Here is a 27232-nt window from a genome sequence, read left to right on the forward strand (position 1 = left end):
CCAGTGTCAAGATGCAAGGCACAATGCCTTTCACTACCAAGGATTTTGGGATTGAAAGGGCGTAATATTTCACTTTTGGGGAGAGAGAGAGAGCTTAACAACAGCTGGTTGTGGATCTGGTTATAGTTTTTGAGAGATATTTCCGAATTCACGTGGAATGATTGTGGAGGAAATGCGTGCAGGTGCCAGTGTCTGGACAATTGCCAACATGATTAAGTGTTCCCGCTGCATGGGGTCACGAGTTTACTAAGACTGGCTCAACAGCTGGCGAACAACCAGCCAGAGGTTGTAAGTGGGACAGCCAAGTGCGATCAGCGCCCATGGTGAGAGTGGTGTTTCTCGTCTCTTAACTCAGCAATGACCCAGTATAATGCTCCACCTATCCACGCAGTACAACGTTGGAATAGCAAGACCAATATCCACATGGAATATTTTAAAATTTTCAAAAATATTTCATTACCAAATTAAAGATGAGTTATGTGAAGTTCTTTTATGGTTCCAGTTTAACTTTAAATAGTTTATTAATCAGCAAATTCCTTTCCCGAAGACCTATTTTAATGTACTTCACTTCGTGCATGTTTTCTGTCAAAGAATCAAAGATTAGTTTAAAAAAAAAATAACTCAATCAGTATTAAAAATAAGCATTAATTGTTTAATACATTTCAGTGCTGGTTCAATTATAATGGAGTTTATACACTTACTAGCCAAAAAATTGGAAATCTTTATTCAATATTTAGTAACTGCTATAACTCTATAACTGCTATATAATTTCCCTTTTCAACATATCCCCGACATCCTCAATTGTATTCAGATCTACAGAATTAGATGGCCAGGCCATAATTTTTGTACTATGGATAGTTGCGTTGTCGTGTCGAAAGAACCCATCCCAATATGGTTGATCCGATACGATAGAAAGATATTCATTGCAGGTAACACGGTCTTTTAACGGTATACGTGGACTCAGCAATATCAACAGAACCATACTTCGTACCATGATACCATCTCCAACCGCTTGATGATGGGCAAGATACGGTCTGGATTCATGGCTTCATGAGATTCACGTACACTTTCATCCTACCCTTATGGCAGAAAAGTGTGTGGTTCACCTGTGTGGTTCCCCACGACAAAGATCGGCTAAGAAGTCCGGAGGAAAGCGTGCTGTATTTATCTGACATCATGGAACTTGTGATCATTCCATGGGACAACTTACATTTACACCCTATAAGTTTAATTATCTATTGATGCCAATTATAAATGGTTTCCATTTTTTGGCCAGTGAGTGTAATAACCCGTTTCACTGTTACTCATTTGCGCTGTTGAAAAATCTTCCAAAGGATTACCATGAATTAAGGGAATAGCTTATCTGTACTTCAAATGCAATGAATTATTAATGTAATCTCCAATTTAAGGTAATGGACAGTTTCTCACCTGCCTGATGATACTTTAGGCAGACATCCAAATTTTGGTTGCCAGTTTCCGTCCTGGGCCACCAGTTCGCAGAGCTGGCACACTCTGGACAGGAGAAAGTCATACGTCTTCAGCCACAGAAATAACACCTTGAAGGTCATCCATCCACATGCCCAGCGAGAAGACATCAAGATGGTATGTGCTGAAGAGATGGAAGTATCTCCTAATTCCACAACCATGATCGTCTACAGCATGCAGGGATGGTGAGCACTTTTTAAATTAGTATATTAAAATTAAAAAAATAATAATAATAAAATTAATTTATTTAATAATTAACTTAAAACATTAACGCTCCCTTAAAATAAATTAATTTTTATAAGACTGCTAATGAATGTAATTATAATAAGAGGATTAGTTATAAGATGAGTTCGAGTCCCTCAGCGGAGACGAGGAATTTTTATGGGCCTTTTCCAAACGTGGCAGAGTTAGTAGGTCTCAGGCGTGGGTAGCATGGTTTTTTCCTCCCGGACACTCGGATTTTTCTTCCAGCAAACAGAAAATCGATCGCAGAACACAGGCAACTTTCAGACAGTATACATGAAGCAATATGGCCTTAGTGGCTGATGGTCTTAAAGCAATACTACAACAACGACTTAGAAATTACTCTCACAGTACTCGTATTTAAACTGTCGCAGAACATTTCTTCTATGTTGATGCAATGGTCTGTGAAATCTTTATTGGGAAATTTGCATGACTCAGTTATTGAGAAAAGAACAATGAAAACTGAACTCTCAGAAATGTCTCGATGTTGCCAACTTCATCCCTGAATATCCTTTAAAAGTAGGAGCCTGAATCAGTCGTCAATGTTATTTATAACTTACTGGATAATGTCACCTTCCATTTCGCTAGTTCATCAACGCTAGCCCTCTTGGGTAGCAGCCAGCACAGTTGGTTGAGAGGCCCATGAAAATTAGTCGGTTTCGGGCGAGGGTGACATGGTTTTTACTCCTGGAACTCGGGTTTCTCGTCCAGTAAACAGAACATCGACACAGAATACAGCAATTTACAGACAAAATACAAGGAGCAATATGGCCTTAGTCGCCGCTCCTAAGATTCCTAATATTTCTTGGATATCTGTAATTCTTAATTCGATAATTCTTCAATCTCTAAATTTGAACCCATATTTAAACGCTGATGCTCCTAAAACCCTAGTACAACAACAACAATCCGTTGAATTCTCCCCTCAAGCTCCAACCATAGTCTAATCTATTTTACCATCAATCCACCAATTCCTTTCTTTATGGAAGATAATTTCCTGGAAAATTAAAATAATGTCGATTTTCGATAATAATCTGTAAAAATAAACTGTGTGATAGTGAGTGGAATTCTGTAATCGATATGTTGCTAAATCCATAAAATAAATCAAATTTTATGAATTAAATGATTTGTTAAACTGATTAAACTTTTTTTTTTTTACAAAATATATAATCAAATTTAGATTTAAAAGCTAATATATTTTGTATTCCAGCTTGAATGGCTTTGTATGTTTGACCTTCGTCCATAGGAACACTCACGTAATCGAATTACAGATGGGTAAGTAGAAATAATTTCAATGAATTAGTTATGTTTAAGTTGCCTTTTTTGTATACACTACCTATATACCTCAACAGTTTTGGAGCCTTTCTTGTTACCTATGCTGACGACCTGAAGTTCTACGAGAGTGCAAATAATCCTCATCAGAACCATGATATAAACCTCCATGCTTCTAGGCAGATGCTGAAACTAGAAAAATGCCTTGAAACAATTAGCAGGCCCTCAATGAGACGATTAGTACCCACATCAGCACTAAACAGTGCGCAGGACGCTGCATGATATGAGTTACCACGGTTACTTTTCCTAAAAATATCTCGATTATCAGTTACCCAAACCACAACTCATCTCAGTTGTGCTAATTATTCGCTCTATGATATGTTTTGCTTCAAAGGTGGTATTTGTGCATATATCCGCTCTGATATTTCTTGTCAGAGACTTCCTAATCTGCAACCTCCTCCGACTTAAAATCGCATTAACCATTCTGTCAAGAAAGCTGGAAGTCCTGTTGGCACTTCTTCACTTGTTTTCAAAAATGGTGGTGAAAAATTGCGGTACCGTTATCATAAACACGAACAGGGGTGCGGCCTTTGATCATTATTCTGTCCCACACGAGAACCCTGCCTCCACCGTACGTGTCCCTTTCTTTGATGTTGGAGGGACGCTACCGCATTCCTCGTTGTCTCCAGATGAAATAACATCTAGAATCTGTATGGCACTTGAATTGAGCCTTAACACAATCCAGTGGGAAATGTTTTCACCTGTGAACGCAACAACCTCAAGAGACAGTTGATGACAGGACATCGTAGGGTTTCGACTTGCTGTTAGAGCCAGATAGCAGTCTGTTCTGGATGATGTAACCCTCGTGCGACCTTGGTCAGCTCTTCTTGTAATGGTTCCCGTCTCCTGAAATTTGAATAAATAATTTGCTAATGTGCGACTCTGGTAGATCGATTTCTATTGGATGGTTTGAATTTGCATGCCAGGATGCCTATTATATCAAATATTCATGAAAAACATTTTGTTATATTCATTTTGTTGAGCAGTGTACTATAAAATTTGGAACACCTTTTTGAGAATTATGCGTCTTTAACAATTTTATTGACACAGGGGAATTGAACACCAATGGGTGCGAGAATTGCTTCTGCCATCGCAAACTTTTTGCTAAACTTCGAATCCAAGATCCAAAACGGAAATGATATAAAGTTAATTGCGTTTCCATTCGTTGACCTCCTCGTTGTTTTCAACTGCGATTTTGACAAAATGCAAAAAGAAATCTATAAACTAGAACTTTTTAACCATCTCCAACTTTTTAAACACATATCTGAGTTTTTTGAACATTTCCTACGAAAATCTGTCGAAATTATAGCAAGGAGGGAGTTGATGCCGAGCAGTGTAATTACTAGCCATGAGACCAGTTTTCCAACTTGAGTTCTCCTATTATTCAAAGCGTCCTTTGTTCGCCTTGACTTTAGCGTGGATATCTGAATACCCAGCTCATTCTGTAGCCCAGTATCCGATTTGCCTTACAAATTGTGCGTTCATTGTAACTGAGACCCCACATCAGCTAACATTCACGGATTGTATCCTGCACCGAGGTCAACACACTACAAGCGCAGGTGATACTCAGACCAAGGTTTGATGTGGTGGTTGCTGATTTGGAAACATTTCTATGGGACCAGGGAGGTTAGGAGAATGAGCTTGACCTTGAACTGTCGCTTGTCTAGGATATTTTTCTGGCATTCTTCCCTCTGAGAGTTGCTATATCCAAAGATCCCTTGCTGTGTGGGGTAACGATCAATGAAAAGACTGTTGGATAAAAAGAAACCATGGCAACTCTACGTATTTTGCAGATTAACGTAATGCTTGAAAAGGTGGGGTGGTGTTTGGTCACCTGGTAAACAGACTTCATGGGAATAAAGATCAAGGCTTTTATCAATGTAAATGGTATTAAAATTTAACTGCAAAGTCAAATATAAGTAAAACACATTTAAAACAAAATAAATCAAACGAAAGGAGAGAATTTTGGCCATCTGGTGTTACCTTAAATTAGACAATCTCTATCATAAGTAAAAAACAATGGCTGGCTAAAACTCAACGTCCAGTAATTCAGACTGACTGTAGATAAACGGTTGATTCATTTTAATATGTCTAAACGAGTCTAAAAACATGTTTCGACAAGTCCCAACCATTCGCATACAACTCTTGTGATCAATCTTTTCAATATTCTTTTAGGAAAATATTCTAGAAGACTTCAAGATTCGTGTTTGTCCCCCTATTTCGATCCTCAATCTACAGAATATATAACGTTAGTGGGTGAGTATTTTTCAAATTTCAATCACTACCTTTACTTTTGTACAGATGCTGTAGGAGATCTGTAGATTTGAAAACGTATTATATCATATCCGTTGTTTTATTTTATTTTTGTTTCCATAGCACCGTCCGACACTGCCTACACGTGTCCCCACCTTGCGCATACTGATGGCCTGAGAATTGAGGCGGGCAGAGTTCAGCTTCGAACAGATTTATGCCCCGATAGTTCTGCTACTGTGGTAGGATGTAGGAGCGAGCAGACGCTAGATTTCCTGGCTGCTTGCTCCAATCGAAGAGAACACATGGGTGAGTGCATATGTTAACCAGCTCTTTATAGGGGGAGGGGCCCGTGGTGTTAATATACTTCTCTAGATTTTATAATATAACTCAGTGGTGGCTAGCCGATGGTATATTAATAAATTTTAGAATGTTGACTAGGTTCAAAAGAGGACGGAGTTCAGGATGATTCAAGGGCTAGTCATCCATCTGAAGCAATCAGTTCTGGAACAATTGCCATCGTTGAAGAAAAAAGTTTAGGAAACAGAGTTACAAAGCTTGGAAAAGTACTTAACTTATCCCATGGAAGCATTTTAAAAAATAATACATGAGCATTTGGGAATGTCCAAAGGTGTGCAAGATGGGTTCCCAGAAACCTTTGTATTCAAGACAAAGATCAGAGGATGCGGTCATCAATAGAGAATTTAATATTAATTCTTGCTAATTCAGATAGATTTTTAATCCGTTTAGTGTCTAGTGATGAACTTAGCTATATTTTTATGATCCTGAATCCAAATCAGAAAGCATGCAGTGGAAGAACAAAGGAAAGGATCTTCAAGCACCCAAAAAAAGTCTCGAACACAACAATCAGCCGGAAAAGGGTTGGCTTCAATTTTGTGGCACACAAAGGGGTTGTTGTAATTATGCTAAAGTTAAAAGCTTCAATTCGGGAAAAGACTAGGAAAGTTGGGTCATCGGGTTTCGTTCTCCATGATAATGCACACATGCAAAAAGTCCGGGTTAAACAGACTGAAATTCGTGATGTTGATTCAAACAAATTAACCTCCACCTTGCAGCTCATAATCTGACTATTATTCAGATATATCTAAAAGGGTTAGCATTACAGCTGAATCCATCCAAAACAGAAATGATACATCGATCTACACAGAGCATAAATCAATAAAGTATGAAACCGGCGTGATCTTGGAGTTATTTGAGGAAAGTCTCTCTTTTGATCAGCATTTTGAAACAATAGAGAAGAGAACCTTGGCTGCTTTTGTAGAGAATGTCGAGAACTTGGTGTGACAAATCCACAACTCTTCACCCAGTACATTTTCAGGTATGTCTTTCCGATTGCATTGTTTGGATCTGTCATCCTCCCATCAGCTAAACCAATACACTCAGCAACTTCGTTAACATCGAATATTGGCTGATACGCTCGTTAAATAGAGGGATCTCTTATGCCAGTGTCGACTGGACACAATGGAAGATGATTCCCAATAAACGTAATAGTGTAACTCTGGATAAACTCTTCACTGTCAGACTGGACTCTCCAAACAACTTTCAGCGACAAAGTATGTGAAGAATGTTTTCAGCTAATACCATTGGACAGCGAGACCCACTGTAGTGACAAAATTTGCAGGACAAGCATCCTCAAAGAGATGTACCAAACTTCTCCGATATTCAAGAAACTCTCGAAAGCTGCGATTAGAATTCAGTCACCCCAGAAAGGGGATTTGTGTTGAAAGATCCCTAGGGCTGAGTAGGCAAGTGATTTTCCGATATCAGTGTGATATAACTCACCACTTGAGCCCTTACTACACGGTTTCGCCCCTGCATATTGCATCATATTTTTTTTACTAAAAGCAATATTTTGCATGCATGCCTGAATTATGTACATATATATCTTGTGTTAGGTATCTACAAAGATTTTCTGTTTTTCACAGCATTCAGCTGCGAGGGAATGTGGGAAGAAAATGGAAGAAATTATCTTGTTGCTGGGTTAAAAGGATCAAAATCTAACCTCTGTTTTGTAAGTTAAATTCTATTTCTGTTAATCATTTTTTGTTTCGTATAACGCTGACATATACAATATTCCTACATTCACTGGCCAAAAAAATAGAAACCTTGTGCAGTTAGCGTCAACAGATAATTAAACGTAGTATTCGGATGGAAGATGTCACGTGGTATGCCCACGAGTTCCTCAGATTCAGATAATGTTTGCAAGAATTATCTTTCTGTCGTATCGGACCAACTTCACCCTGCAATGCTTCGATTTTTCCCAAGATTGGAACAGTCCCAAGATTTCAGACATGAAACCTGCCCATTGTAATTAAACATATCTGAATCCAGTTGAGAACATTCTCAACTGGATTCAGATATGTTGAATATCCCTGTTGGAAAAAGCCAACAGTTCCAACATATCCCTGTTGGAAAAAGCCGAATGCTTTTTCCAACAGGGATATGTTGGAAAAAGCATTCGGCTTCGCAGTACTTTACTGACCACAATACACAAGCTGCCGAATATCCTGATGGAAGAATGGTAAAATCTGGAGCTAGATTCCCTCAGAATTCCAGTTGAATCCATGTTATAACGTGTATGGGTCATAAATTCGGGCAAAAGGTGGCCTTACTAGATATTCAATAAAGGTTTCCAATCTTTGCCAGTGAGTGTAGTACGAAACGTCTTTATTTCTATTAGCATTTAGTGTACAGCATACTCATAAAATAATGGCAGGGCCTTAAAACTATAACGAATTATAACTCTGTAATTAATTTCTGTATTAATTCAGGTCTAATGCCAACCAGCGTCTTCTGTCTTCTCAGCCTTCAACCCATGCGCGGTACTATAAATTCTAATAACTTTAATGTTTGCGGTTTCATAATAAAAATTGAAGCTCAAAGTATAATTTGAAACTGAGTTATTAACGCTATCTTTAACATTTCTGTTTGATTTGCTACTCAACCAAAGATTTGGTTGAGTAGCAAATCGCAATGAAGAGGGACAAAATTTTTTCGTATGGTGGTATACCATAGAATAACGATGAAATAAGGAGACAGCGAGAAACCTCGGACAGGTATAAGGGACGTTTATTGGGGTTGTACAAGAATTACCAAAAAAGGCACATTACAGAAGTCGATATAAGATGCTCTAAAATATGGTCACATGACATCAGTACGACGTATGATCCCCTCTAACGGCTAAAGAGGCCTCAAAACCGTAACCCATGCTCGATATAAGGGTGTCTATAAGATTCTGTTGCAAAAAATCCCATCCTTCCACCAGCGAACACCTTAGCTCAACAAGCAGTAACTGTCCCTTTCTCTGCTGTTGGAGGGATGGTACCATATTCCTCAGTGGAGGAATATCTTGAAACGTCTAGAATTTGTTTGTAGGCTAAAACTGGACTCATTAGAGAACAGAACTGTATCCCCTTTCGTGAGGGCTCCAAGTCACATGTTCATGACACCAGTTTCGACGCACCGGTGGTTTGAGGTTAATGGGATACAAACCACAGGCTTCTTTGCGTAGAGTCCACTTAAATTGAACCTTTTAAGATAGTCGGGTTGGAAATGTTTTCACCTGTGGTCGCAGTAACCTGAAGAGACAGTTGATGACAGGACATCGTAGGGTTCCTTCTTGCTGTTAGAGCCAGATAGCGGTTTGTTTTGTTAGACGTAGCACTCTGGTGACCTTAGCCAGCTATTCCTCTAATGGTTCCTGTCTGCTGAAACTGCTTCCATAGTGCCTTGACGACACATCAAGCCATCGTGCCACCTGCAACTGCCCGTCTTCAACTCGTCCAACGGCCCACCATCTCAAAGATTCATCTGAAAGACTTTGACTTGCCATCCTGAGTACTGGAGATGTAGCCTTCGTGGTGAGGAAGGGCATTTTGGCTCTTCTTACTTTTAACGACTTTAGTTTTCTGGGAGTGTCTTCATTTATTTTGTATTCATACAAGATCATTATGTTATGAGATTTATACGTACATCCTATTTCATAAAATACTATATTTCAATAGTCTGTAATGATCTTCAATTTCTCTCTCTTCAATAGGTTTATTTTTCCATACCTAAAGTCACGAGCCTCTCAGGATTTTCTGACACTTGCCAACGCAACATACTCCCAGGTGTTCATGGAAACCTTACGTTCAATATTACCTCTGCAGGTAAGAAACTTTAATTTTAATAAGTACATAATGCAACCAAAACTAAGTTTTATCTTTTAATTTTTCATTTTTATACTTTCTGCTATTTTTCTTTAAAAGCAAACGTTTCAGAAATGGCATTTACATTTTCTGCAGAACAGTTCCTGGAAACTATTAGAAAACAACACCCTTGAAAATCAGCAGAGGATGTGGTTTATGCACGATAGAGACACCAGCCCACTGATCTTACTTTTGAAATATGGAGTAACTGCCAATGGATTTGTCTTAACGGTCACCAATGTCCCGGACCATTCCTTTTGTAGAGTCACACAAAACCCATGATTTATTCTAAGCATCTTACCACCAAAAATGTGAATTTTAGAAGCTTCCAAAATGTGAATTCTCAGTTTTCTGAGAATTCACATTTTGGAAGCTTCAGAAACTTAATTGAAAAGATGAGACAATCTAAGGATTCATGATTTGTCGGGTAGATTGCTGGGTTAGAATATCATGTTACCCACAATGAATATCTTTCTGTCCTTTCCGACCAACTTCACCTTAAACTGCTTGGGACAGATTGGGATTGGGACTTATTACACTCCAGCATATTATAAATAAATTTGAGTTTTGTGTCTTTTGTAAACCCTATGTCATCTTTATTGATGTTATTTTGATCTAATGAAAATACACTATCCTATCAAAAACTATTCGGACACAGTTGAAGAAGACATTTATTGAATGAAAAAACGGCCATCAGGCCTCAATACATACCACAACTCTGGACTTCGCACACTCATTATTCCGATATCGGATAAATGAGTGCGTCATTTTTCGTTTCATGTAGGGCAACCATTTTTGGTTTCACCTGACGTAAACAAAAGAGTACAGCATCCTGCAACAAGAAATTATTTTCAGGTCCTTGAGGTTGTCACAGACATTCTCTCAGATATGCCAGACAAGCTGCACTTGCTACCTGGGGAGTCTAAAACGCTGATGGAACTGATATTCGGGGGACACTCAAGTCAAGTGGACCCAATTTCGGCGATGTCCGGATGGTCTGTGGCAGCCAAATCCTCTGCTTGCACCTTCACGATGGTGTGACTGTTAGTAATCCTGTGTATAACCCCCATGCACAAGTATATGGTGCGTGACCACCCAGGTGTGAACCAACGTAAGCAGGGGTCGAAGTGTAGCGCCCACACCACATGGAGGAATGCCACCCCTCTATATTACCAGGCAGCACTAGGTGGTAGATGACTCTCATCAACCGGTGCGATACCACCACTTTGCTTATTGGAGGCTTGAAGTGGTGGAACCCAAGTTTAGTCTCTAGAGCTAAGTTCCGCTCAACCCTTCTCCACTCTTCCATCATGCAGTATGATTGATGACCTTTGAGGTTATTATGAACATCGTGGTGGGATCCAATATTCCTTACATTTCGAGGGTACAGCTCTAACTAGCGGCCGGTGTTCGCAGGCCAGCCCCTAGTTAGTACACTGGACCGAACCTATTGGTAACTCTCTAGGAAGCTTCCGGATCAGCTGGTGTATAATCTTGCTACCTCTACTCTGCCAGATAGTGACTGGAGGGAGTCCGAGTAGTGTGTATGCGGGGAGCATTGTCGAGGCCACGTTATGTCAAGGATCTGGGTATATTCTTACCACGTGTACGCCATATCCAAAAATTTCATTACTTCATACAGCATGTCCCACCCACTTTTTCTTACAATTGAATGCACCATTAATTGTCAAACTAATAGAGCAAGCTTATCTACGAAAAGATCTAAACCTACCAAGCACTTCCTAATTCATTTCACAAATATGCGTGGTCTCAATTCTAATCTTAACGATGTCCATTTCCACTTGCAGTCTGCCAAACCCCATGTACTTTTTCTGACAGGATCTCAGTTATCGGTTGATCCAACTATTGCTCATCTCAGATGCCCAAATTATTCGCTGTATGATTCCTTTCGCCTCAACGGTGGTACTTGTGCATATGTCAGTTCTTATATTCCCTGTCAGAGACTTGGCAATTTGGAATCTCCTTTCTTTGATCTTCTCTGCCTTAAAATCTCTCTACCTCATTGTGTCAAATTCATCTGTTGTCTCTACCGTTCTCCCAACTCCACTAATCACTTGGAGCTCTTTGACTTCCTCTCTTTGCAACTTGAGTTTCTCCAGTCCAACTTTCCTATAAGTGAGGTAATTTTCCTTGGTGATTTTAATGTTCACAACTCCAGCTGGCTTCTGTTTTCTAGTCACAACAACCCAGCTGGTCGAGATGCTGAGGCTTTTGCAATTACTGATGACCTTGCACAGATTGTTCATTTACCTACAAGAATACCGAACAATCCTAATCATACAACCAACACGCTTGATCTTTTTCTCACAAACAACCCTTCTAAGTACACGGTCGAAGTGAGAGGTCCTTTAGGCACTTCAGATCACAACTTGGTGATTGTCTCTTCTCCAATGGAACCTTTATCTCATGGCTATTCCCAACCTCGTGTTGTTTGGCATTACAAGAATGCAAAATGGGATGACCTGCGAGATTTATTTTCTTCGTTTCCTTGGTCGGACTACTGTTTCAAAACTTCTGATGTCAACGTTTGCTCAGATCGTGTCAGTGAAATTATTCTTGCAGGAATGGAATCCTTTATCCCACACTCCACTTTAAAATCTCGTCCTCTATGTAAACCTTGGTTTTCCAATAAATGTGCTAAAGCTGTTCAAGAGAAGAATGTTGCATATCGTAATTGGCTTGTTTCCAATTCTTCAGTTTTATTTTCTGCCTACACCAAAGCTCGCAACAATTGTAAAGCAGTTATTAATCAGTCCAAACTAGAGTTTGAACAGGCTAATAGTAGAAAACTTGCTTCTTGCCCTAATGCTAGCCGAGCATTCTGGTCCCTTGCCAAAGCTATTGGTCGCGACTTTTGCCCATCTCTGCTCCCACCTCTGTCCAAACCAGATGGTTCTGTTGTCACTTCAGCCAACGATAAAGCTGACCTGCGAGCATCCCATTTTTCTTCCAACTCATATATTAACGATCTTGGTAAAACACCTCCCACCATTTCCAGCACACTCCATTCAAAGCCTCCTGTGGTCTTCCGTCAAAAGGATGTCAGAAGGATTTTGACGAATCTTGATGCTAAGAAAGCTCAAAGTCCCGATGGTATTTCTCCACTTTTTCTCAAAACGTGTGCTCCTAAACTTAATCCTATTCTTTGCAGCCTTTTTTCACTTTCTTATTCCAAATGTGTTTTTCCTTCTGCTTGGAAATTTGCTCATATCCAGCCAGTTCCTAAAAATAAAAAGGGTGACAAAACCCTCCCATCCAATTATCTTTCCATTGCAATTACTTCTACTCTTTCTAAAGTAATGGAGAAATGAATTAACCGCCAACTCTTAAACTACCTAGAAACCTTCCATCTGATCAACGATCGCCAGTATGGATTTCGTCAGTGTTGATCCACTTGCGATGTTCTGGCTTATGCTACCCATTTATGGACTAATTAAATGGAAAGGTTCTGTGAAACACAAGCAGTTGCTCTTGATATCTCAAAGTCTTTCGATCGTGTTTGGCTTAAAGGTCTTCTAAACAAGTTTCCATCTTATGGTTTGCCAACTGTTTTTAGTAATTGGTTATCCAGTTTTCTCTCTGATCGCTCACTGAGGGTGATGGTAGATGGCTCTCTGTCTTCTAACTTCTCCACTAATGCCGGTGTCCCCCAAGGTTCAGTTCTTTCCCCCACTCTTTTCCTCTTTTATATTAATGACCTTCTTCCATTGACTGGAAATCCTATCCATAGTTTTGCCGATGATAGCACATTGCATTCCACTTTCCATTTTGAGAAACCTCGTCCTGCTCAATCAGCTTCAACTTCTCGAATATCCGGTACCAATTCCTTAAATGCCGATCTTCAGGTAATTCTGCGGTGGGGCAAAGACAACTTAGTTGATTTCAACCCTTCTAAAACTCAGTCTTGTCTTATATCTCGCAAAAAGGATTCTTCTTCTCCTATGCTTATCTTTAGTGACACTCCGATTTCTAGACAAAATGATATATCTCTTTTGGGGATTACCCTGACTTCTAATCTCTCTTGCCACAAGCACGTTACAAATATTGCTTCCTCCGCATCTAAAAAACTTGGTTTTCTCTTTCGCTCTCGGCGTTACTTTTCTTCCAAACAGCTGTTTACTCTTTACAAATCGCAAATCCGCCCTGCCATGGAATATTGTTCCCACATCTGGGGTGGTGCCCCCAAAACCTCTCTCAGGCTTCTTGATTCCATTCAGAAGAGGGCAGTTAGGTTAATTAATGATTCATCTCTAACAGAGTCTCTCCACTCGCTGTCTCATAGACGTACTGTTTCTGCTGCATGCCTCTTCTACAGATACTTCCATGGGCACTGTTCTTCTGAATTAGCTTCTTTAATTCCCGCTCTCTCTCTTTCAAAACAGTCCGAACACATCCAGCCAACATCTGTTTACTGTCCAACTACAAATTCACAGAACCAACATTTCATTTTTCTCGTTTATTCATTCAACTTCCATTTTTTGGAACATCCTTCCTTCATATGTCTTTCCTGAAAATTAGTCTACAGAAGTCCAATGTCAACATATATCTTCTTTCGTCTTCTCAACCTCCAACCCAAGCACGGTGCTAAGTACTACAGGTTCTAATATCTCTCGTATTTGGGGTTTACATAAAAAAAAAAAAAGGTAGTCCTTGTGTTCGAATACTTTTCAGAGGATAGTGTATGTATTGGATGGTGTTACTTTGTGTATAATAAAGTATACAATTGTTCATAAGTATCATATTTTTTATCGTGTCAGGTGAGTGTGAAAAGTTGCTGAGTCATGGTACCACAGATGGGTGTTGCCCGCGAATAATCTTCATATTGGTGTTGCTGTTCTGGCTTCGGTGACAGATCCCAAAAGACTGTTCAGTTCAGTGCCTACAAGAAGACTAAACCGTGTGACTCAGGTTATGTTGCAAATACAAAGAAAAGAAATGTTCTTCGAAGTTATGAGTCTTGTATGGAGCCGGCCAATCCCTGAAGGGTCCTCAGAACTAAGGGACCAGCAGAGTCTTTCATTTTTTCCCCTCTCTGTATTTACAGATGTTGAAAATGTTCATGTGATGTAACAAATGATGTTTTTCTACTGTAAATAAACAAATCTTTGTATAACTTTCTATATTATTGGAAAAAACAGAGGATAAATCGAATTTATCCTGGACTCTTCTTGGTCTGCCACTTTCCTTTGTGTAACACATACTTGAAATAATTCCCAAGAGGAATGGCACAATACCACTAATTCAATACACCAATACGGTATTAATTTCTTTGAATAAATACAAGTTTTGTTAATAATTACAAGGATCCCATAATTTTTTGTAGGATGGCGTACATTTGATAAATTTATTCTGGACTGGATTGATATGCAGTAAGTTGGAAAAAAAATTCTTGACTTGGGTTGTGGTGTATTTTTATAATAATAGCAACGAAACTGTTGTTTTGTAACTATTATACACTCAGTTGACAATTTATTAGAAACATGACCAAACCCGGGATGCTGGATACATGATTTTCAAAGACAAAATTGATTTTCACTATCCGGGCATTGATTTTCCGATATCAGACACAATGCAATATGGCTTTAGATTTAACTGACTAGTAATATCTGTTGTTGTAATAAGTGGTAGCAAGTTATACTTGCATAGTCTTCACTTCAGCACCAAGGAATTTAAGGCTATGAGAAATTAGTGTGTTTGTCTGTAAATTTCACGCCATCTATGGTTTGGTTGCCCCTTTGCTGGATGAAAATCTATGCAATATCGTCCGATATTCATTGGTCACTAGGGCCCTACATCTTGTACGCAAAGCTGGAACATGCCACACATACGTAACTGACTTGTTCCATAGGAAGGTGGCTTCCTAGCAGTCTTCTGGTGTTCTATGAATCCAGTATTATGAGCATAAACAGTTACGCAATCGAACACTGGAACTCGGCAATTAGAATGTTTAATCATTAGTCCAGATTGCAAAGAGCAACAGACCAACAAAGGAGGGCAACACTTGGCAACGAGTCCTCATGAATATGGTCAAAACAGGTCGGATTTCTGCGTACAGACCTTTATAGCATCGCCAGTGCCCATCTGTGTGTCCGACAATATGAAGAGCATCAGTGGACATCATTTCCCATGGACTGTTCAGCGATGGCAGAAGGCAATATGCTCACTGTTCTTCTTTATCGTTTTCGCAGCAAACATGTATGGAAATCGAAGGAACTGTTCCAGAGTGTCAGCATTCAACTGTCAGGAGATGATGAGAGACGAATTTACTTGGAAATCGTGGATCCCCTGTAGGCGTAAGGCGAAAGGGTGAGTTGTGTAAAATCATAGTCTCTCAAAGCAGTAACAGCATGTGCCTGTGCAATGGTGCGTTGTTCTGAAGAAGCAGCATACCTCTGTAAAGTTTTCCACTGCGTTTATCTTTTATGACATCCCTTAAGTTGTACAGTAGGGATGCATATGACTCCCAAGTGACTGTCTGCTTGTGCTCCAAGTAGTGAATGTACACAATTTCCCTCAGCATTCCAAAAAATGGTGGCCATAATCTTGCCAGCTGAAGGGTGTGTCCGAAATTTTTTAGGTGGGGGAGAACCCTTGTGCTTCCATTGCCTTGATCCTTGCTTGGTCTTAGGATCCCAGTGATGAACCCATGTTTCCTCACCCGTAACAATTCTGGAGATGAAATTTCAGAATCCCTTCCATAAAGCTCTCAATTCTCCTCAAAACACCATAAAATTGCTTCTGCAAGGGGTCAGAAATCTAGGTCCCATTTTGCACTGACCATACTCATCCCCACATGTTCATGGAGGATAGGTATAACTGTTCCATCAGATATGTCACAGTCCCTAGAGATTTGAGTCACCTTTAAGCGTCTGTCATTCGGCACATGGGTTTCCACAGCCTGGTCCATTTCTGGAGTAGTCGCTATCACAGGCCTTCCTGGACGTGGATAATCTTCGATGGACTCTGTCCCGCTTGAATAGTTTTGAGCAGAATTTCACCTGGTACTGTAAAGGTGCACTGTTACCATACACAACCACCATCCTTTCATGAATGGCGGGCCCATTTCCTTCTTTCATGAGAAACTCGATGACTCAACGATTTCAGCAAATCCATAATTTGATACAGGTGTCTTCCTTCTTTCTGTTACAGCAACACATATTGGGATCAAAATTAGTATGATTCAAGTTGAGATATGTAGGGACATGATAAATCATGAATCATTGAAATATAACTATGGTGGGAAGTACCTTAGGTAGATAATTTATTGAACGCCCATCGTAATAATCCTCATCTAGTACAAAACTTGTTAGCATAATCCCATCATCAGTACAGTACTGCTTTTGGTATATAAAAATTTATTTTAAAATATAATTTCAATTCAAATTTATCGAAAATACAAAATTTGTATAGTCTAGCATTTTCTCTTCTCTAGCCAACCAAAACCAGAGTCAGCACGAGGCTGATGGAGTTTTACACGTGGATTAATCCATTAAAGAAAAGGTTCAATTTTCGTGTTTCTTCTCCCTGGCAAAGTCAACACTCGCCAAGTTCGGTTTTGTGTTACCATCGGTCCCTACTCAGAACCCGTTATTTATTCAAAATTAATTCCCTATGAAGACGTGTACATCCCATATTTCCACGCAGATTCATCTCCCCCTCTTTGTAGCAACCATAACCACTATCCATCATCGAGGGGTCATATCGGGAGATGCAATTTTGCTGGCACTTTTAATGAAATTTTTAGCCGGCCCTGAGCACGAAGTGTTCTGTCCTAACTGCTTCGAGCAGTGTGCTTTACACGTTCGGGCATCGAATACACCGAAAATTGAAATCATTAATCACACCCGTCAAGTCTCGTGTCACGGCATACCTGAGAGCAGAACGCGCATCCACGAACTAATTACGGCACCTGCTTGTGTCAACATCGATGCCTCGCGCTTATGCTAACGCGGGCGAAAGTAAGACAAGGATTTCGGGTCGTGTGGCATCGCTTCGGGGTAACTTACGCCAAGTCGACCACGCGAAACGGAATATAAAGAAAAAATTGTATCGTCAGGGATCACCGATATCGAAACAGTAGTTGACATGGAATACAAGTGTTTCTTTTATCAAAATATACATACGCACTAAACTGATAAAAGTTAGAGGACACCTATACGTTCCAAAGGATATATTCAGAAGATTTTGATAACAGGAAGTCGGTATCTGGGTTCACCCCTCTTCCAACATGACAGCCAGTTCAGCACTAATTGCTGCCGTTTTCGCCTGGTTCAAAGATGGTGACCCTCGTGTTCATCGAAGTTAAGATCGATGTAGATCGACATTATCTGCGAAAAGATTGAGCCTTCCAAATCATTTCAAGATTTCTGTAATGAAGAGTACATTAAGGTAACTATACAATCTGGCGTGAAGTTTTCTGAACAGTGTAGATAGACTGTTAGATAGCTCATGAGTTTTCGTCTATGATTTAAACTCACAGCAAAACATTATGACCACTCTTGTAGTGAAGATGTGGTCGGAATGGTCCGAAGAGGAACATAACCACCCAACATTCCGGGACCACGAGTTGTTGGCAATCAGGGTGAATGGCAGTTGGCATGTGCTGCTCGGGACGCACATGCCAACTAAGGTCATATGGTCAATAAGGTCATATGGAAAATAAGGTCATATGGCATCATTACGTCGTATGATCCACTCCAATGGCTAAATAAATATCCATAAATGTCCAGATTTAGATCTTGAGGAAAATGCTGTAATTATCAAATTTGCTGAAATCTTTCCAGAAATACTTCTATGTATAACAAATGTCTTACTGAGGGAATATTTCCTAATCTCTGGAAGGTAGCTTTGATCAAAATTATTCACAAGCCGGACAAAAATAAATCTGATCCCAAACTATACAGACCCATCTCTCTTTTGGCAAACCTTGGCAAACTATTTAAAAGATTGTTAGCACCCAGAGTAGCAGATTTAATTGAATGTCAAAACTTAATGTCTCCATCCCAATTTGACTTCAAGAAGGGAAAATCCTGTGAAGACGCCTTGGTCTCTTTAGTTAACCACATATCAGCTTCGAGGGCTAAATATGAAATGGCCATATTTGTTGACTTCGAGGGAGCTTTCGATTCCCTCTGGTAGGAGAGCGCTCTCAATCGTCTTACCAAAGCCAAGTGCTCTCAGCAACTATTCCAAGTTATTAGAAGCTACTTCCAAAATAGATTCATCCAAGTAATCTCGAAACAGCAGTCTCTCTTAAGGACCATCTCAAGAGGATGCCCCCAGGGATCAGTTCTGGGACCCCTCTTCTGGAACATAGTTTTGGACAGTTGGCTCATGCAAAAACCTGACAATATCTCTTCCTTCGCCTACGTCGATGATTTGGTTCTTCTAATTCCAGGTCTATCGCGTCTTCGACTAGAACGATCACCAATATAACTTTCTGAGCTCATCAAGTGGTCAAGTATACATAAACTACGAATATCTGCCACAAAAACAAAACTGATGGTTTTTAAGGGCAAGTTAGATTACAGAAGACCTCCAAATATAAAGATAGACGGAAAGCAAATCCCTTTTGTAGCTGAATTAAAACATCTTGGCGTAATTTTAAATGACAGGTTAACCTTCTCCTCTCACATTAATCACCTCTCCTCGAAGATTAAGAAGTTCACTGCAGCAATTATCCTCATTTCCAAATCGGACTGGGACTAAATAAGAAGACTCTCTTACTATATTATACAGCAGTATTCGTACCAATAACAACATATGCTTCGGGAGTCTGGTTTCATAGAGCCGTTAATGTTAAACTCCTTTCCAAGCTCATATACATTCAACGGGTTATTCTGCTTGCCATGCTCCGGGTCTGCAGGACAGTGTCCTCTGCTGCTCTGCAGGTCCTTGCTAGGGTATTACCACTAGACTTGCATGTCATTTTCAAAGGACTATGCTATCGTCTAAAGCACAAAGTTCCCGGCGAGATTCTTGGCATCTCATGCAACTTAACTGCTAACATCAAAGACGAGAAACGGAGAATCTGGAATGAACTTATCAGTGTGTGGCAATCATGATGGGATTCCACTACTACTGGTCAAGTCACCCGCTCTTTTGTTCCTGCAGTTACCTTCTCTCTCAACAAGAACGTCCGTCAATGGTTTTCTCCAAGCCTAACAACATCGTATATACTTACTGGGCACAGCTCCATCAACTCCAAACTATTAAATAAATGAAATAAATAAATGAATTTTAAATAAAATAAAATAAAACAAAGTAACTTATGCCACCCCTTCCCTTCTTTAATTTTCCAACTTCTTTCCAATGTTTATTGAATCCCTCCTTAAATTTCCAAGAACTTACCGCCTCCATATGAGGAGGTGGGATTTTACTCAAACAGTTAATCACTCTTTGATAAAAGGAAAATTGTGGGACATCAGTTCTACAATTATCCGCTCCCAAAAATTTGTCCCCTTGTGTACATTGAGTAATTTAGCTATCTAAATAGTTAGTTTACTCAAACCTTTCAAGCATCTTATACACCTCAATAAGGTCATCCCATAGATACCTAATAGATTTGGCCCCTTAAGGCGTGATAACAGCCTGCACCCAGCGTGGTATCTACTCCAGGAGACCACGGAAGGTGTCCTCGGGTATCCTGAACGTTCTAGACAGAAGGATAACCCATAATTCGGCAACGGAAAGATGCACTGTTGTCGATTGGCTAGTGCTGCGTTTCTGCAGCATCTCGCAAATGTTCGATTGGATTGATGTCGAGGGAATTTAGCTGCTAGAGGAGAACACGAAATGCTTGTACATGATCCTAGAACCATTGCTGCACAATGCCAACCTTGAGATACAAGGCGTTGTCGTTTTGAAAGAGTCTATTGCCATCTGGATACACTGTCACCATCTAAGGTAAAACTTTGTCCGAAACATTGCCGAGGTAGGATCTGGCAGTGGGAATGTATTCAATGGGATACAGTGATGTTCATGAAAACATCCACCAAAACATGATTCCAATTCTGTCGGCCTGTTTTTTGTTCAACCGTGCAGTCTGGTTGCAGCAGTTCACCTGCTTTTCATTCTTCCAATGTCCACCGAACATTGCACGACTGAAAAGAGTTACCTGGTCTGATGAATCAAGGTCCCAGCTCCATCATGCCGCTGTACAGGTGAATATTTGACAGTAAAAAGGTAAACAGCTGCAAGCAGACTGCACGGTTGGACGAAAACAGGCCAACGGAAGTGGTATCATGGATTGGGGGGAGGGGTTATGGACATCACTGTATTAATGTCCAAGAAATGATTCCCACTGAATACACCCCCACTGCCAGATTCTAACTCGGTATTGATTCGGACTAAGGTTTGAACGGTACAGAGTTGCCCACTGCAGGAGGAATCGTCCAAGAAGGTCAATTAACATGGGCACATGAACAGGTTGCCTACTCCATTGATCTACCCACAGGAGCGTCCACTGGATGTAGCGCTAAGAAACGTTTATCTTATATACCCTGATTGTAATCTGCTATTAAATGAGGGACAGTGAGCCGTGCGTGCGTCCCGAGCAGCATCTTGTACCGACTTGTGTAATGTGACCTTTTTTGGTAATTCTTTACAACCCCTATAAATGTCCTTTATCCCATCTGAAGTTTCTCGCTGTCTTCTCATTTCATTGTGATTCTATGGTACACCAGCATACGAAATACTTGTCTTGCTTCATGGTAAGCTGCACGTGTTACACCATGTTCTACATGTTCTGTTAATTTTATCGAGCAGTGTAGGTTTGTTGTAGGTTAATAGGTTTTTATTCCTGCTTATGCGAACAGTTTGAAAAAAAAAAAAAGAATAACAAAATTAAAATGAATCAATCTAACAAATGCTACATCATCCAAAATATTATATATCACGTAAAACAAAACGCTTTGTAATAAATGTCAATTCTTTAATATGAATATTTGGCTTTAAAATAATAAAATACATTTTGAACAATTTTTATTGCTTGTGAATATGTTTTCCACTTTGTGGAGTACCATCTACAGCCATAGTTCTACTAATCAAAGTTCCCTTAACCACAAATTGCAAACGATAATCTTAACCATATTACGAATGTGACGTCATATGGCTATAACTACAGATACACGTAGAATTTATAAAAGAGTAATTTCGTTTCTTAGTTTTCGTTTTTAAAACAAAAAAAAAAAAAAAACAGAAGAGGAAAACATTATTGTGGACTATTGTTTTTAAATGTAATGTTTTTCTTTGTATGGATTACCAGCTTACTCACAGTTCAGCCAATCGAAATGCAGTTAACCACAAATTGCAAATGATCAACTTTGACCATATAAGGAATGTTACGTCATACGTCTATAACTTCAATTCCCAAGACATTATAAGAGAGCAATTTGGTCTCGTAGTATTCGTTTTAGGAGAAAAACAAAAAGAATTTAACTCGAAAAAGAGGAAAATGTTATTGTGAACTGAGATTCATCAAATCTCAGCTGTGGAATACGAAATAGGAACCGTTTAATGCTAACTGGAACCAATGAAAATCTAAAACTTTCGAAATGTAGACGTTTTAAGAAGAAATCCAAAGCGAATGGCCAGTCATTACAAGTGTTCTTTTTCCATGGAAAGCACGTTACATGCTCGCATTCATTTAGAAGACAACGAGCGCATTTCCATTTAAGTACTTTAAATTAAGCACCCCATGTAAGAAGTCATTTCAGATTTATTCTCTTTGTAATGACTTTTCTAACAAACGATGCAGTGTTCGTTAGGCTAAGAATGATTGCTTTTCATGCAATACTGTGTGACTTCTCTTAAAAGATTCCAGCATTCTCAACCATTTGCTTGCATCGTTAGCATACATTGCAATTAATCCTGCGGGTCCTTAAATCACACGATTAACTCTTGAAGTAACTGTTTCATAATTTTACATTACGCTGCCATCGTTCTCCATGTCAGCCCTGCCTACAAGACGTAATCGATATTTCTCGATTGTCCTGTAAAAGACGAGTGGAGGACTGCACAAGTCGATCACAATATTTAAAAATTCAGGGAACATCAAGATCAACTTTCTTCTTGTCAAACTCAGTTGTAAAATGACGTCACGACATGGTTTGACTTTGCTGTTCAGGTAATGCATTGTTTATAAATAATATAATTAGATTATTTCTATAAAATATATTTGAGAATGAAATGAAAATTTACATTTGTAAAAGATTTTAGCAATTTCTTTTTTTTATAGCTGGTAAAAGAGATTTATCAAAACACCTTTTATTTTTACAAATAAATAATTGGTACATGGGAATCACGTGACCGGAAGTAACTGTACTGATTATTTTAAAAATTGGAATAAATTATAATTTCAAACAGGAAGTTGTTAAATTAAATGGTTCAGCAATAAAATGTTAATATTCCTGTAGAAACAAATTAAAAATTTTATTTTTGGCAATAAAATAAATCGTTTTACATATTTAACCTAAACTTTGAGAATAATTGTTCTAAATAGACTTTCTTCTTGTAACTCGGCAGTAAAATGACTTCATAACATGGTTTAACTTTTCTCTTCAGGTAATTTATTGTTTATAAATAGCATACTCGAATTATTTCTATAAAAAGATATTTGAAAAAGAAATCAAAGTTTATTTGCTTAAAAATTGCTAGTAATTTCTCTGTTTTATAGTTGATGAAAGAAATTGGCTAAACTTTAGATTCTGGTGCCACTGGGGGTGGCTGAAGAACGGTCCAAGTGAAGGACGCGATTGCTCCTCCTCTCTTCGTGTCGCGTGAAGAACAGAAGGTCACGCGTGAAAAAAAAATGTATATTTTTTTTACCCCATAAAAAAATGTATATTTTTATTAAATTATTGTCTTTTCATTTTGCTCCTTAATTATCTTTTTGTTTCTAATTGGAACAATTTTTCCCCAGTTCAGGTCCGTCACGTGATCTCCTGTTCGTCATGCGCCCTTTGCCTGTGACTGGTCACGTGAGGAGGGGGGAGAAGAAACACGTCATTCACTTTGGCTGTTCGTTGGCCACGCCCAATGGCACCGTTATAGAATCACGTGGCCAAAACTAAATTTAGTCACGGGCTTAAACCCTGGTCACTCAAGACACGTGGACCTATGCACTCGGGCCCTGACCACTCGGCATTCTTCTTCTGTCTTTCCAATCTTCAACCCGTACACCATTTCCTTTTTCTGGTTTTTATAACAAATAATTTCCTGATCAGCAGGAGAAACTTGTTTTTAACTAGTAGTGTACTACGATTTTCAAAAATAATTTTTTTCACCAAGGGTCAGTAACTTTTTTATTTATTTTAATTTTTTGGTTATATAAAACATAAATTCAAGTAGGTGGCGCTGCATCAGACAAAAATTATAAAATTTAATAAAATGTCACATAAAAGGCATATTTATATCACTCTTAAAAATATATATATAATTGAAAGGTGTATTTAGAAAATTAGAAAAATTTAAAGGTTATTTTAGATAATTGAATTAATATTTATTAATTTATAAACAGTTTTAATACATAAAATACATTTCATAGGAATCTTTCAAAAATAATTTTAACTATGCATTAAGAAGACTACAGTTCGCCATATTATCCTAAATTCTCCTACACACCCTGAAGACAAATTAAAATAACTCTTTCCCTGAATACGTACTTAGTGTCCACTGCTCTTTGCGAAATATGGGTGGAAGAGAAAGTGTTTGGTGTACCCGGTGAAATGACTGCATATTACTCTAATAACTTAGTTTGACAGAGAATGATTGATTGCCTCCTCCAAGTTAGTATAAAGTTCGCGATGCACTTTTGTTTTTCAAATGCACTTCGGATTCCTTAAAGAGAAAACCAAAACTTTTCTTTTTCCAACTTTATTATCGCCAATAAAGAACAAAGAATGGTTTTGTTTTCTTCGCGGAAAATAACTGTTCTTCGTGTAAAGGCATTTACAGTCCAAAACTTCTATTTTAAGCGTAATTGTCTTTCCCAAAAATAAACAGAAGAAATAATTTCCAAAAGAAAAAACTCCTGTGTCATTTGAAATTATAGAGGGCGTCTTTAGTCAGTTTTTTGTTTTGTTTTGGAGATAGCGAGAGTACAGATATTTATCGAAGTTGAATGGAATTTGAACTGAATAGTATCTGGAGCTGATTAAAATTTCGTTTTCTTTTCTTATTTATTTATTTTTATTTTTTCCAAGGAATTCGAATTTTGAATGATGCAAACCGAGAATACAGCTCATCAGCACATACGCAGTTTACAAGCCTCGGATTTTATATTTGGATAATCGTTAATTTATTGTGGTTTATGAAGGGTGGTGACCAGTTCGTGTGGTTTATGAAGGGTGGTGGACAGTTCGCGTGATTTATGAACAGTCGATTCTGGTTATTTTCCCTTGAAAACAAATTACAAATTTCTTTTCTATTTTTGTTCAACACCAGTTTTATTATTCTCTACTCGTGGTTCTGAAAGTTTATTTGTAGATTTTTCTAGCAATTCATTTATAAAGAGACAAATACCCTTCCCATTTCACCCATCCGGTCACACTCCAAATGTTTGTCTAGTTCAGCCTTAAACTTATTTAAGCTATCAACTTCCACAACAACAGATGGAAGTCTGTTCCAGCAATCAACTACCCTCTGGCTAAAGGCAAATTTCTGCACATCTATTCTACAACTGTCTTTCCTCAATTTAAATCTGTTCCTCCTCAGGTTCATGATCTGATCAAGAGGAAGAATCCCATCAACATTGAGCCTGCTCAAACTTCAAGGCTTTATACACCTCAAACAGATCACCTCGCAGGTACCTACTCTCCAGATGCTGCAATTTGCAGAACTTAAGCCTTTGTTCCTCTCACCAATCTTATTGCCCTTCTTTGTACTCGTTCTAGCAACTCTACATACTTCCTAAAATGAGCCTCCAGACCTGTACGCAGTACTCAATGTGTGGCTTGACCATTGCCATATACAAAGGGATAATCACCCCCTTGTCACTGCTAGCAAAATTGCTATATATCATTAACAAAACTCCATGATTTTCCAATGGAGCAGTGCAGACGGGCTGCCTACTCTGGTAGCCCGTCTGCACTGCTCAGGGAGCTTCATATCTTACTGCAGAATTACTCCCAGATCTTTCTCATTCTCCACCTCCCTGAGTGCAGTACCACAAAGTTAGTACGTTTATCTTGGGTTACTGCTACCCTTATGCAGTAGTTTCCATTTGTCAATGCTAAACTTCGGTTGCCACTTCTCAGCCCATCTACCCAAAGTTTCCAGATCCTGTTGCAGCAGCATAACGTCTTTACTCTCATTAACAACCCTGCCAATCTTTGTATCATCTGCAAACTAAGTAGTTAAAATATAAATAAAGGATCATTAGAGAGATTCCATGCTTTTTGGACAACGAGGTATTAACGTTTCTTGTGCCAAGTTAATCATCATACTTTCTTTTTTACGTCCAACTTGAAACTGAATCCAGCTAATAACTGAATACGTCAGCATTGAGATCCTCTCGTCTGGCAATCCTTGACCAAGGCCAACCTTTTAGTGCAGTTTTGGAATATTATTAGACTCGAAACTCTTCTTAAAACTGAGTGACACTGAATGATCATTAAATTATGGCCACCAACCACTATTCGTCTAGACGTTCACTCCAGTATAAGTCTGAAGACTTGCATGAGGGGGAGAAGACAGAGAGTGGTAATCAATGGACACTGCTCATCGTGGACTAATGTTATTAGTGGAGTCCCTCAGGGCTCAGTGTTGGGTCCATTATTGTTTTCTGTATTTATAAATGGTATTGATGATGGTATATCAAGCTTAATGTCCAAGTTTGCAGACGATACAAAGGTTGGCAGGGTTGTCAAGGACACTACTGACACTATGCTGCTGCAACAGGATCTGGAAAGGTTGAGCAGATGGGCTGAGAGGTGGCAAATGAAGTTTAACATTGACAAATGTAAAGTACTACATATGGGAAACAGCAACCCCAGAGCAACGTATCAACTCTGTGGTACTACACTGACAGTGGTAGAGAATGAAAGGGACTTGGGGGTGATTGTGCAGGCAGATATGAAGTTCTCTGAGCAGTGCAGACGGGCTGCAAGAGTAGCTCATGGAGTATCGTCAATGATATACAGGAATTTTTCCAGCAGGGATAAGGAAGTGATTATTCCCTTGTATAAGGCAATGGTCAGGCCACACCTAGAGTACTGTATACAGGTCTGGAGGCCTCATTTCAAGAAGGATGTAGAGCTGCTGGAACGAGTACAGAGAAGGGCAACAAGATTAGTGAATGGAACAAAGGGGTGCTCTTACGAAGAAAGGCTTAAGTTTTGCAAATTACAGTGTCTGGAGACTAGGCACCAGCGAGGTGATATGATAGAGGTGTATAAAGCCTTGAATGGTTTAAGCATGCTCAATGCTGATGGGATTCTTCCTCTGGCTCGGAAGAATCACCTGAGAGGGCATAAATTCAAATTGAGGAAAGACAGATGTAGGATAGACGTGCGGAAATTTGCCTTTAGCCAGCGGGTGGTTGGTCGGTGGAACAGACTGCCATCCCTTGTGGTGGAGGTTGATAGCCTAAATAAGTTTAAGGCTCAGCTGGACAGGTATTTTGAACGAACAGAGGGGTGAAGTGGAAGTGTTTTTTTTTTTTTTTTTTTGGCTGATGCTGCATAAGCTTCCTT

General features: G+C 39.1%; 1 protein-coding gene across 1 annotated transcript in view; it reads left to right on the plus strand.

Moving 5' to 3' along the window:
* LOC150086261 (uncharacterized) overlaps positions 1-14560 on the plus strand; it is a 49966-nt gene extending 35406 nt beyond the window's left edge. The window contains exons 8-14 of the mRNA XM_090373792.1: positions 1448-1670; positions 2936-3000; positions 5233-5313; positions 5434-5616; positions 7254-7339; positions 9368-9479; positions 14297-14560. Of these exons, the coding sequence (XP_090229918.1) occupies positions 1448-1670; positions 2936-3000; positions 5233-5313; positions 5434-5616; positions 7254-7339; positions 9368-9479; positions 14297-14388 (842 nt within the window). The 3' untranslated portion in view covers positions 14389-14560. The remainder of the gene's footprint in view (positions 1-1447; positions 1671-2935; positions 3001-5232; positions 5314-5433; positions 5617-7253; positions 7340-9367; positions 9480-14296) is intronic.
* Positions 14561-27232: the final 12672 nt, after the last annotated feature.

Source organism: Mastigoproctus giganteus, chromosome 5 (assembly GCF_048544385.1).
Source record: "Mastigoproctus giganteus isolate SK-2022 chromosome 5, ASM4854438v1, whole genome shotgun sequence".
Classification (NCBI taxonomy): Eukaryota; Metazoa; Arthropoda; class Arachnida; order Uropygi; family Thelyphonidae; genus Mastigoproctus; species Mastigoproctus giganteus.